Source organism: Poecilia reticulata, linkage group LG13, assembly GCF_000633615.1.
Source record: "Poecilia reticulata strain Guanapo linkage group LG13, Guppy_female_1.0+MT, whole genome shotgun sequence".
NCBI classification, from domain to species: Eukaryota; Metazoa; Chordata; class Actinopteri; order Cyprinodontiformes; family Poeciliidae; genus Poecilia; species Poecilia reticulata.
In genome coordinates this window covers 24274171-24288407 of record NC_024343.1, presented here as the reverse complement: position 1 = coordinate 24288407, position 14237 = coordinate 24274171, and the positions used below count along the sequence as shown (strand labels likewise).

At 37.6% G+C, this 14237-nt stretch overlaps 1 protein-coding gene across 1 annotated transcript in view; it reads left to right on the top strand.

The window, feature by feature from the left end:
* ecel1 (endothelin converting enzyme-like 1) overlaps window positions 1-14237 on the top strand; it is a 56576-nt gene that overhangs the window by 25500 nt on the left and 16839 nt on the right. Inside the window, exons 9-11 of the mRNA XM_008426178.2 lie at window positions 5214-5436; window positions 11042-11140; window positions 11627-11701. Of these exons, the coding sequence (XP_008424400.1) occupies window positions 5214-5436; window positions 11042-11140; window positions 11627-11701 (397 nt within the window). The remainder of the gene's footprint in view (window positions 1-5213; window positions 5437-11041; window positions 11141-11626; window positions 11702-14237) is intronic.

Here is a 14237-nt window from a genome sequence, read left to right as displayed (position 1 = left end):
GAAGGTCAAATTTAACATCAGATTTTGAACATGTCATGGTTTTTGGTGGTAGGACGGATGTTCTGAGTACTTTAGAAACTGTTTATCTACTGTGATTGTCTAACATAACCACCTCTCCGGTTTACAGAGAATGATGATGTTGCTTGTGCGTCAGATTTATGGGTGTACCAGAAACACATAAATGCAAAGGTTCCACTTTGTACTTTTGTATGTACAAAAAATAAGTGACTAATTGTGTTAAAATCTTTGACACGCTAAAATCTATGTAATTAATGAATCAAAATGGATGCTTTAAGGTCCCGACCCTAAACCACGTATGAATAATTTACACAAAACATGCTTACTTTGCTACTTTGTGCATACATCTTGAATTGTACTTGATTATTAAATAATAAGCCACATAATTATTCATTCACGTCTCCACGATAACGGTAGGCAACAGAAAGCTGCTGAATCTGTAGACAATCAATCAATCAATCAATCAATCAAATTTTATTTGTATAGCACATTTCAGCAGCAAGGCATTTCAAAGTGCTTTACACAATTAAAATAAAAATAAAAGCAGAATAAACAGTGAGAAAGAGAGAGATTTTGAAAAAGATGAAAAAAGATAAAAACATTATTAAAAGTAAAAATAAAAACATTGATCCACGTGAGAACTTGCCCTTATGTGGTCTCCTCGAACAGAGTTTTAGCAGAGCGACATCATACAAGGATTCTCAAACCTCAGAGTTTTTGCATCTTACAAGGATTCTCAAACCTTACAAGGATTCTCAAACCTAAGACATTAAAACCCGCAATTTAGCCATAAGCAACTCTAAAGAGGTGGGTTTTAATTTGAGACTTAAAGGCACCCAGTGTTTCAGCTGTTTTACAGTTTTCTGGAAGTTTGTTCCAAATTTATGGTGCATAGAAATTGAATGCTGCTTCTCCTCATTTGGTTCTGGTTCTGTGGATGCAGAGCAGAACCAGAACCAGAAGATCTGAGGGGTCTAGACGGTTGATACAGCAATAACTGTAAATAATGTATTGTGGTGCTAAACCTTTCAGTGATTTATAAACTAACAACAGTATTTTGAAGTCTATTCTTTGAGCTACAGGGAGCCAGTGTAGGTACTTTAAAACTGGTGTTATGTGCTCTATCTTCCTGGTTTCAGATTTTTAAAAGCTGTTTTCAACTCTGTGACTTTAATGGGGTGTACAGGTTATAAAATGGTCTGGAAAGTTACATCATCCAGCAGCAAAAACACTCTGTGTATTTTGACCAATCTTGACCTCAGAGAGAGAAACTGCATTAAGCTACAAAACGATGGAGTTTTTTATTTTACTGACACAAACTACAAAGCTTATGATGGAGAAATTCCAAACAGTTTTACCTCTTTATGATGAGCAGCTGTACTCATTAGACCCGTTTGCATTGCTAACTCTAACATCACCCCCATATTTATATTCCAGACATCTACATCTTGTGTCAGTCTTCCGACAGACTGCCAAGTTTTTCTGATCCTGCACGCTTCATGGTACATCCACAAGAAAGAAATATTCTGCATTAGTTACCCTCATGCTGCCTCTGAAGCTCTGTGTTGCTGCTATAGAGCTCCAGTTGTCTGTAACAATCCCACACAACTTCCACTGCTCTCAATGTCTGCAACCGGCACACGCTGTAAGAGACGCCTGTCTGGTATTTTCTTCCTTTTAGCACCAAAATACCTCTGAAGCACAAGAGCACTGAAGAGTTCTCCGGCTAATAGCACACCGTTTCCAAAACAGACTCTGCCCATAACAAGAACCTTTTTAATCATTTTGTAGAATCAATCAAATCCATCTACTTATAGTTGAAACATCAGTTGGCATGCAATGTATGTAAGGGAACAATATATTTTATTGTTTTGGTGTGCAGACTAAAATAACCCAAAATATGCCCTGCGTCAACACAATCATGGTGTGGGGTTGGTGAATTGGTCGGTGGCCTCAACCTACATTCAGTTTAAGATTGATGTCAGCATTGGGTCTGATAACAACATTGAATCCGACTGGCCACGCTCCACAAGAAGCAGGATACACGTCGAGTATGAGCCACACAGTACATTTTTGCTTGTTTATGTCACATTTGCAATAAGAATTTCTTCTTTTCAATTTGGTGAGCCATGCAGATGTCTAACAAAGCAACCTGAGAGCAGACTCTGCTCCACAGTTATTCTTGTTTTGCCACCTGCTGCATCATATACTGCTATCTTACAATGATTCCAATGTGGCAGTCGCAAAGAACAGGAAACACCCACGAACACCAAGACAACTGCTTTCCTGTTTTACAGCCTTGAATAACAAACATCTATAAATTAAATGATTTCGTGGGGTTGGTTTTAATCATAATTACCTCATTGTCTCGTGTCCCCAGACTGTCGTCACTTTTCTTCAGAGAAGCTTCAAATAAAGCTGCTCAACCACCGGCCCCAGAAACGCATCAGAAACATGTCTTAGTTTCACCATTATCATATAGATGACTTCCACATAAGTATGATGGCTTTACTTTACACATGCACGCACGCACACACGCACTCTCAAACCTACACCACTGGATACTCATACTGGGCATAGCTGCAGTAGAAAGAGCAAGTCAAACCTGTAACTGCGCTAATAAATATATTGTAATCAGCTCATTGTCCTCAGCTGTAACCAGAAGTCCAGTCATTTACTAAACCACCCACCTCTCCCTCCTCCCTCCTCTTTCTTTGCCTGTTAATTAAATTGTCCTCACACTTCTGCTGTTGAACCTCAGGGTGCTGTTGCCAAGGCACTTTTGACTTAACATCTGTCATGCATAAGCAATATTATTCATAAAAACAGCAACAAAAAAAAGAAAAACAACAACAACAACATGCCTGAAGTTTAGCATGCAGCTTCACAGTAGGAGCAGGGGGCATTTGTCCCTGCGAGGCAGATTGGATGCACGGACCCAGTGGGAGCACGAGGACATACCAGCGCTGCATCGTCTGGGGGGCAGAAGACGCAGCTTGAATACATACTTGAATGATCCATTTTCTCTTCCTCTGCTTGACATTTTCCTCAGCCCTCTGCTGCCTCGTTCCTGTTAGTCCGTCTGGATCGGATGGAGCTCTTAACTGCTGGACCCTGCTGATTTCTCACTGTTCAGCAGTGTTTGTCCGACTCTGCACATGAGAGAAGTAGTAAGAGGTTTGCTCAAGATACAGAATCCTGACTCAAAAACACGTGAATTAAATAAGTAATTAAATTAAGCTACACCTTATTATAATTCCCGTATTTTCACAATTTATATGAAAAATAAGACTGGTATTGTAGTTGGCTAATGCTGTGAATTTAGCTGCAGATTTCTCAGTTTGGGCTTAAAGTAAACTAAAAAAAAATATGCATCCCCAGGCAACACTCTGAAGTTTTTCACATTTATAAGAGGATTTATCAAAATTATTTGCATTTAATCTGCCACCAAATAGGATTACTAAGGTAATGACATTGCATCAGTTCAATAAAGCTAACCTGTCTCACAACAGTCTAATTGCAACTCAAGTTCCATAGCTTCAAGTAAAATGTGTAGTTTTTCTATATATGAACCTTTAAGTTTGATTAACAACAGGAATGAAGCTAAATCCCAGTGGTGGAGCAGCAGTACTGTAAAAGAGAGACTCATTAAGGATCTTCTGCAGGATAACATTGGTAAAATTAAAAATAAAATGAGTGATACATGATTAACAAAGTCTGGATTTCAGAGGCCCAGTTCAGAAAATTCAGCACCACATTCCCTTGAAATAAAAATTTTGACTTTTGAAGATCTCATTTTCATGCACCTAAATAAAGTAGCATGGATAATTCCAAGTTTGCCTTTTTCCACATTTCAAAGTTTGTATATTTCATACTTTAAACTTTGTTTAATTTTGTAGCAACCATGAAGTATTTTCCAGCCCTTAGTAGTTTTTGTTTTTTGTTTTTCTTTGCAGGATTTTCCGTCATTTCACTCCTTCCGTATTCTTATCATTGTCCAGCTTCCCTGTCCTGTCGAAGAAAATCATTTCAACAGCATTATGCTGCCATAATGGGTGTGGGGTGTTGAGGCTACCAGGTTTTCTCCCACACATAGTGTTTATCTGTGAGCTAAAAAGTCTGGTTTTGGAGGAATTTTGTCCACAGTGTTTTGGTTTCCATACATGACTTGCTGCAAAGTTTAATTGGGATTTCTTATGTCTTTCTTTCAACAATGATTTTCTTCTTGCCACTCTTGCCTGATTTGCACAACTAGATGTTGGTCTGACATGTCTTGCTAGGTTTGCTGTTTTGTTTTTATTTTTGAATGAACCAAGGCCTTCCAGATTTTCACGACTAGGGATACGAAACTCTGCTTTGAGCTTCTCCACAACTCTGTCTCTGACCTGCCGGGTGTGTTTCTTGGTTTTCTTGATGCTATTTGCTTAATAATGTTCTCTAAAAATACGTCTGAAGTTTTTATACATCATTTGAGTCCCTTACCAATCAATAGGAGAGAAATATAATTTATTGTCCCACAATTTATGTGCAACAGGGGCAATTAAAGCAAATACTTAGACACAAACTGAACATAAAATGTACAAAAAAAACAGAATATAAAATAAAAATACTCTAGAGTAAGGTCAAAATAAATTACATCAATACTGTGTAGTTCTAAAAAAAATGGTGTACTCCAGTCCTAAGGAACATGCAACTGAGTTGGTTAATTTAAAAATGTGCAAAACATGCATGTCTGTAAAATATAAATAACTGTATCAGCACAGATGTGCAGACTCCAGCAGAAATGTTATTCATATTGAGTAAAGTTGTACACATACCAGCATGGATGTAAACACTTATTGAGTTTGTTGGGAGCAGCGATGCATCAAATGGAGCGCAGCAGTGTCAAATCAAACAAACCTGGACTATGAAGCATGGTGATGGTAAAAAGTCCATTCAGTCATTTTCTTCTCCCAGATAATCTGGTTCAAGGGTTATGAGAGATGGAGATATTCCCCGAAGTCACTGGGTAAGAAATGATCGACATGTGTCATTCATGTCCACATGATGTATGTCATAGGAAGTGGAAGTATTGTGTTAAAATAATGTACATGTTTTCAGCTATTATTTTATGTAAAATGGTTTATTTCAAAAACCCTTGACAGAAGAAACGTTGTGGCAAAAGACGAATAATGTATCTATTTTCTCCTCCTCAGGGTTCTGCATAACTACATGCTGTGGCGCATTGTGGCAGCGCTAAGTGAGCACCTGTCCACCGCCTTCCGAAGCACCATCCACGAGTTTTCTCGAGAGATCGACGGCACCGAGCAGCAGCTGGAGCTGGGCCGGCTCTGCCTCACTCAGGCCAACAAGCACTTCGGCATGGCTCTGGGGGCGCTGTTTGTCAAGAAGCACTTCTCTTTAGAGAGCAAAGTCAAGGTTGGAATATATGCAGACACACGCCTGTTCGTCTGACGGCTTTAATTTAGTCCTTTACTTTTAAAAAATCACTTGTTTTCATGTGTCATAAAATACTCCAAATTTAGGCTCACATTTCTGTCTAGAAAGACTATATACTTACTGGCCGCTTTATTAGGTACAACGTGCTAATAGGAGATTATTCCCATTCACCAGCTGATGATGGTTATGGTGACGACTGGAGTGCAGTGAACTCACTGTCATTTTCAAGATAACAGTTTGAGATTATTTGGCCTTTGGTACATCATCCTGATGGAAGAAGTTTTCAGAAGACAAGAGGAATAAACATGATTAACATCACAACTAGTAGTTGTGAAGTGTAAACTCTGCTCAACTGTTTGTAAAAGGCCCAAAGAATATTTGTTAATATTCCCTAATTCTAACTTTACCATCAGGATGATAGAGCTCAAACTTTTTTGTCATTTTTTTGTGATCTTTAATGAATTGTAGCCTCAGCTTCTTATTTTCATCTAGACAGACTGGCATGACCTCTGAGGCCAACCAGACATTTCCATCCATTAACTATTTTTCTCTCTTTTGGGCCACTATTTGTAGTGGCCCAAATAGTGAGAGAAGGCAGTGTGTTTAAATCCAAGTAGATCAATAGGTTCTGAATTACTCAGAGCATCTCCATCAACAACCATAACACACTCAAAGTTACCAAATTCCTCTTTTTTCAGCCTTCAACTTTTTACACTTCCACAACAAAGTGTTTTTTTTTCTTAAAAACAATCATTTCATAACAAGCAGTACCATCAAAAGACAATACCATAGACTGGTACTGGTACCAGTGCAGTTTGGCCGCCCAAACTGCTCTGGCTTCTTGCCATGGACTCCTCTGCAAACTCATAGTGTTATAAAATATGGAAAGAAACATGGACTTTTAGAATCCTCTTTTCTCACTTTCCCATTACTCAATAATTATTCTAACTTATATTTGTAGAATGATTGAAAAACAAATTTGATTTCATCTGACAAAAATTTAATTTAAAATTAATGGTTAAAAAAATTGTTGGATAATTTTTTTTTTATTATTGCTTTTTTTCCTTATCTTCCCTCCAACATTTTGAGGCCTCAGTAGCGCTCCCTGGTGGCTCACTCTTTGAAAAACACCATAGACCATCAACCACTAAAGGCAGTATAAATAAAATTGGTAATAGTCCTTTGCCAGTTACACAAATGAAAGTTTTCAACAATTATTGTTCTATAACCACTAAAATGTTCTTACTCTGTTGGCAGCTACTCTGGCTATTTTAAGTTAATTTAAATTACTCTCTAAAAACACCTAAACCAACATATTAAAAGGACTTTGCATAGGTTCCAAGTTTGCTACAATCACTCTAATGTTATCAGAAGGACTCAGTGTGTTTCCTGTTTCTAGGGCAGTTCTTACCAAACTGCGGTAAATATCATTTTTCACAATTTAACAGTGAACAAAAACACAATCAGCTTTGACAGCAGAAAATAACAAAGACTTATAGAAACAAAGCTTTTGTCAAAACACATTCTAGCCTGCAGCTACGACAGCTCACACTGTGAAGTCTGAATACAAACATAAGCATACGCTCGCTTTCTGGTGAATAATAACTCTCTGTTTTACTTAGCGGTATTCCTGAATTCAAAATGTAGTAAAATGTCCACTCTGACCAGGTCCAGGTAAAACTGAAAGCATTTCTGAAATGGAAACATTTAAATACCTTTCAGCAGCCCACATCATACCCTCAGTTAGATTGTTTCTAATAGAAAACTAAATCTCTTTTGGCTAATGTATCTTCATAGAAAAACAGAAACATATTTTTGATTCAGAGAAATTGTTACGAACATCTATTTTCATTTTCCTCCTTTTGGAGGTCATCATTGTATTATCTTTATTTGAGTCTACAGAGACGGTGTCCAGCAGAGTATTTTGACACGGCTCAATGGCTCTGATGGCTGAACTGGGATGTTGAAATCCCACCAGCACTAATCTCAGGCATCTACCCTGTCTAGTGCTTTTTTCCACTTTGCTGTCTGCCTTGGTCAGTCCCAAACATTTGGCATTTACTACTGTTTCACCTGAGTCGTCCTCCATGTTTTTTTTTTTGTCTGTTGTCTGTTCTAGGTCATGGAGATATGGATCCCAATGCGATTTCTAATCTCTATAACTCCATGTTCATTCTTTAAACCCCACCCTGTGTCTCCTTCACCTCCTCAAATACAGCTACTCACATCATCACACACATAGTCTCATATACAGCATTTCTGTTCTTCAATAACCTTTTAAATTTCTACCAAACTGAATTTTAAAGCATGAAGCATTTTGACTAAATAAGCCGTGGATGCTAATTAATTTTTCGGGATGGTATCTTAATTGAAAGTTAAATTCCTGAGCTCCTTACGTTCCAGTTAAGATCCTAATAAGATAACAAAACTAACTTTCAGAAGCCTTTTTGATTATTGCTAGGGATGAAAGCTTTTCATGATCAAGCATTTAGCAGCGGCTGCTTAACATCTCAAAACAACAATGGTTTTGAAGCTTCACGCGTGTAAATCTTGTGTTGTGTGGACGGGATGGAAAGGTTTGAGTGAACGTGCTGCATTTTTGTCACTGGCTATGCCAGCAGTGATTGATTCTTTGTTTAGCTTGCCTGTTGTTGTCATGACCACACAGGTAGCCGACCTCATTAAACATCACTCAGGTAGCCTACCTTAGGCCAGTGACATTGTGTGCAGCTTTCACTCATTTACAGATGCTGCTTACCTCAGCATGAACAAGAATTAACGAGCCTTCAGGAGCTGCAGCTGAACAACAGAAGGCTGTGCAAAGAATAACTGGCTTTCTTGCTAAGCTTGTTATGGTGATTGGCAAATGTAGAGACATGAGCATCTCGTAGGAGTGGCATCTAAATAGGTAAAAGGTTAAACACAAAGCTCCTTCACAGCATCTTTATTTTGGAGCATTGTTCTTCAGAAGCAGAGATGCTAACAAAATATTGTTTGTGCAGATGCTCTGATTTTCTGGCAAAATTCATATTAGGCTCATAAAGTTGTGACCTGCTGATACTGACGTTCTCTAATCTCTCTTTAGAAACTATTAGCAGATATGTTGAGTGGTCAGTCATTTGTTATATTTAAAGCACAAACAATCTTGCACTGTAGAATAAAGAAATGCATTTTACTCTTACATCAGAGACAAATATCAATACATTTCTGGATTGCAAATATTTTTTAATGTTGGCATGATTAGAACTATGAAAAATGCAGTCAGTGTGCATACTATGGAAGTAAAAAATAACTCTGGATAAATTGAGAGCCCACTGCACTGACCCCCACTGAAAACCTCGTGGTTTTTCCACCAAAAATTAATTTCTGAATTCTTCCTGAGTTAAAACATTAGTATTGTTGTTTCTATGTGAATATGATCATATCTCATTTTCTGCAAATAAATACTAAATTTTTGCTTTGAATTTCAGAAACATGCTGTCAGTAGTTCATAGAATAAAAGAATAATGTTAATTTTACTCAAACATATACCTACAAAAAGAAAAATCAGATAAACTGATCATTTTAAGTGGTCTCTTAATTTTTTCCAGAGCTGTATGTGTCACCAGGATTTGAATAAAAAATGCCACTGAAATTTTTATGTTGTGTATTTGTACTTATTCAGATTCTGGTGACACATATTTACTTCCATAAAAAATGCTTATTGGTAAGCCCAAATATTCCAATCAACTGTGAGAAGCCAAGCCAAGCCAAGTTTATTTATATAGCACTTTAAAACAGTTCCACTGACCAAAGTGCTGTACAGCCACAGAATTAAACAAGTGAAATAAAAATTAAAAGCACACCAACACCAAAAATACAATCACTTAAAATGAAGACACACAATGCAATACAAGAACATATCCAAATATGCAGTCATAATAAATATCACAATAAGTAATCTAAAAAACAATAAAAGTAACTAAAAGTAACAGCAGCTCAAACTGAATCAAAGGCCAGCCGAAAAAGGTGAGTCTTAAGAGCAGATTTAAAAGTTGCCAGAGAGGTGGCCTGTTTTACCGACATTGGCAAAGAGTTCCAAAGTTTGGGAGTTGCCACAGCAAACACCCTATCCCCTCTGAGCTTCCTTAAAGTCCTCGGCACCTTCAGGTACAGTTGACTCGCTGGGTGGGTGGGCGGACAAGCAAATGAGCTACTATTACAAACCTCCACTGTTACCCAGTTTGGACAATTATAACTTGGATTGAAATACTTCCAGTTAAACAGGCTCTTGATATTATCTGCCCATTACAAGTAATCCTTTTACCAGCTTTAACTTGAATAACTGCTTCTCATAGTTTTATATCAGTGGGTCACTAATCCAGACAGATCAAGCTAAAAGTTGATTGAGTCCACTCACCCCCCAATCAACCCCATCACTGAAGAAAATAAAAACAAAAAATAACCCGAAACAAAGTTTAATTCTAAATATATTCACATCCCCTGGTGATATAAAAAATCTGTAGAGTGTTAATGAGCATATGTTGTTGATAAATTCAGATGAAAGTAGTGGCTGGGAGTGAAACTGGGAGGTCCAATTATCCAGCATCTATTACATTTGGTAATAAAACAAATAGCAGGAAAATGAGAGACAGTGAGCTTGTGTTAATCCAGTGCTAATCTGTGCCTTTTATAAATATAGAGCTCTCTATTTTAATTTGGGAGTTTTAAACATGTCACAGAAAGTTTTAACTGTGTTTGGTCTCCAGGAGCCCACCTTCAATTCTTGATGAAACTGTATTTTTCTCTTCCTCAGGAAAGATGGTGTCTGATAGTTTTACTTTGTTTCAGACTCAGTGCTTCCGGTGCAATACAAACTAATAGAGCACTTTCCAAAACAAGTTTTTGTTTGACGTTTTCCCATTGTCTCTTGCCCGAAACGTTCGCAGGAGATGGGCACCAGCACCCCTCCCGACCCGACTAGGGATCAGGGTGTACAGAAAATGGATGGATGGATTTCCCCATTGTATTATATTTACCGAAGTTTGGCTTGCTTTAGTCGACTCATTTCATAGCAACAAGTTTTCTGAAAGCAGTCATCTTACAGAAGGTTCTGTAGCAAACAAAGCTCTGCATCAAGTACATGTTTCAAGGGAAAGTGGTTGGCCGGTGGACTGTTGCATTGACTTTTTTTTTTTTCTCATTATGCGTTATGCAGACAGGACCAAAAGGAAAAGGCCTGATATTTATTTATCAATGTGATTGGGCCAGCCTGGTGTTAGTGGACTAGTGGTTATGGGTTGGTCTCCGCCCTAATAGCATTTCGGCCCACCGGGAAAATGCCCAATACGCCAGATGGCCAGTCTGCCATGAGTACAGTTGCCTTTAATAGAGCAGTAGTAGGAAAGTGGACCAGGTATAAGGACCTTAAAAGCTTTTCAGCTAGTAAAAGATGAGTTAATGAAGCAAATATACAAATGTTTATTTGTATGACTTCCTTCAGCCTATACTTCAATCCTATTGATGTCCCTGCTTCCTACTCTCCTACAAATGATTACTTTAATTATAAACTTACTGCTACTAACTAGCTCTATTTTCCCTTCAGGTACAGAAGCTGGTGGAGGACATAAAACATGCCCTGGATCTTCGGCTGCAGGAACTGGACTGGATGGATGAGGCCACCAAGGAGGCTGCCAGAGCAAAGGTTTGAATCCTAAACTGAACCTTGAAATCACAAACACGACTTCCTGTGAGATCCGATTAGTACTTGAAAAGGTTTTAATAACTTCTTTGTGATTCTTTTCTTTTGAACGAGTCTGACTGATTGCTTGGTAAGATAGAAATGTGATAGGATACATCAAGGGCTTGACATTGAGAAGTGAGGATTGCCTAATCCGGATCTCTCTGTGGTGCTGATTTAGGGTCTGCACTGCAAGATATCCTTTCTAATACTTTTACAATCTAAAGTTATAATCCTTTTACAGGGGCATGCTGAATATAAAGAGCTTCTCTGTAATCCTATTAGACTGGGTTTGCTTGATTAGTTGATGCGCACAAGGGAGCGGGTCAGAAACCAGGCACATATGTGGAATATTCAGTTGCTGCAAAGTGGATGTGGAATTTTGTTTGACCGATTTGTTTCTTTCTTTCTCCCATCATACCTCACTAATTTCATCTCCTCTTCTCGCAGCTCAAGCACATGATGGTGATGACGGGATACCCAGACTTCTTGCTCAAAGATGAACTCATTGATCAGGAATATGGGGTGAGTCATGGACCTCCTATTTCACTTTGGCCCGTACGGTCATCCAGTACCCACACATCATCCACGCCAGTCATTCTTCCCTGCATCCAGCTCTTTCTCTTGAGCACTGGAAGGATTTATCTTCAGGTGGAACCGTCATGCATCACCATGATTGAACTCAGTTAGAAAAAAATCCACCATCATTTACAGAATGGTGACGGGACCATTTATAATAAAGAAGCAGTTACAGGGATTGTTGATTCTGACTGGTCCAAATAAAACTCTTGTCAAACAATATGCTTATAAAGGACGGCTGACAAATAACTCAAAAGAAATAAAGGATTTTCATTAAAATTCTGCATCAAAGTGGAAACAGATGGAAACAACATGGAAACTAGAATTAACAATGTCCTTGGGAGAGGCTAACTCAGAGTGGTTGGACACAGCAGCTACTTAAATATTTGCACACCTGGATATTTTCAGATTTTTCACATTGCATTTTAAGGTTTTCAGTTGTGGAAATCATTTTTGCAAGACAGTGGACATTTGCTCAGAGACATAACAATTTGAAATGGGAACACCGTCTAGGTTTTAACTCAGAATAGTAGCTAGAAGCAACAGTAGTGACCAATTACAGCACAGGGTACACTCGCACTGCATAAGTAGTATTAATTGTTGCTGTGAAAGTGTAGTTTCGAGTCAACAAATGTTGATTTGACTGTGTAGATGTAAATCAAGTACATAGAGATTGCAGAACTTTTCTGAAAGCTAATTATGCCGTAGGAATTGGTCCTGATGATGGAGTATAATAGCTAAAAGCATGGAAGCTTGTGGGAACATTAGCTACAGAACAATTGCATAAAATCTCATCTGGAAGACAAACCAAGCATTTGTTTTAATTTAATTATGTTCATATTTTACCTTCAACTTATTATGAATAACTGCAACCTGCAGTGTCATATCCGGCTAACTCTGTGCAAAAAGCTTTGATTTTCTAATTAATATCATGAATCTAGCTTTACCAATAAACACTGTACTTCTTCTTGAGAATTAGCTCTACTAATTTTATTAACGACACATCAACACAAAATTGCTGCATATTATGGAAGCTAAAGTTTCCATCCATTGGGAAAGATATTATTAGGGGAGAGAGACTTGAGTTTCTGCTGTTACTTTTCTGAGTAGTTTCCTCTCCAAAAATCCTGCAGCATGTTTTTAAGTAAGTTTATGCAAATAGAGTTCCCTCATGGGACTCAATCACTATCATAGCCCTTCAATCCGACATCTACATTTCAATTTCTGAGTTGGCGTGCACTGCCTACAACATCTGCAACAGGTTTTGAAACGTCTAAGTAAAAAAAAACAACATTTTTTTTAATCTGCTTCACCTTATCAGTCTCCTCCAATTTAAGCAGGTAGACCAAGCTTGGAGTGATGCCTGTGCAGGGTGAAGAGGCAGATTCACAGTGAGATAGTGTCTAGCCTTACTGTTTTTTTCCTTTTTTTCCAACATTCCTGCTGTGAGTTGTCGTATTTATATTAGAATCAGTAAAGGGATCCAGCTGCTGTTAGTCAGGTTTTACAAAATTTCCAATCAAAGAAAAAAAGAGGTAGAGTTTGACATCGCAGGGCTAGCATTGCTAGAAATGTCGTAGAAATTCTGTGAAATTTTTCCTGTGTGTTGCTAAGTTTATTTATGAATAGTTTCTGATGAAGCAAAGTTATTAGTATCTTATATCACAATAAAAATTTTTATTTACCTGCCAAATCAGTGAAAATGCGACAGTTTCAGGGGCCAATGAAGTCGGCCAAAGTGATTTTTCTTTTTTTTGTAATCTGTTCGTCTTCCTGATATTTGCTGTCTAATGTTCCTCTCTTCCTCAATAAACTACAGACCACTTGACAAAAATCAAGTTTTCATTATGTTGTCTACATGTGTGTTCTTCTTCTGACTTCACCCTTTAACACTTCACTGAAACTATAAATGTTTACATTTGTGTCACTCGGTAACAGCAAAGAGTGTTGTAAGCTGGATCTGTACATGGTGCATTCAAAGACGGGAAAGAGATCAGATTTTTCTGTTTCCTACCGGATATTCACTGGTTAGAGCCGAAAAAGCTAAAAATGGAAAGATTCTGATTTATCGGTCGATCTCAAAGTACTGTTTAGATCAGGAATCTGCAAACTACAATCCAAAGAGTCATGTTTGTCTTTAGTTCAGTTAAATAAAACTTGTTTAGCGCTGCAAATGTTACATGACGTTTTTAAGAGAATGAATATGATTAAAATCTACTGTAGGAAATGTGTTGCCATTTAAAAAAATACTATTTCACTTAAATGTATGGGTTTTATAATAATTAAAAGCATAAATTATTTGCAAAACACAGGATGAATACATTTTCTTCTATGGAAAAACTATATGAAAATCCCAGTTTCTAACCTAATGCAAAAAATAAAAAATAAAAATAGATCTAATATGTTCTTTTAGTGTAATTATGGTGTGGAAATTCACTGCAATTATTCCAAGAAGAAACTGTTAAATCTGCATTTGTTATAT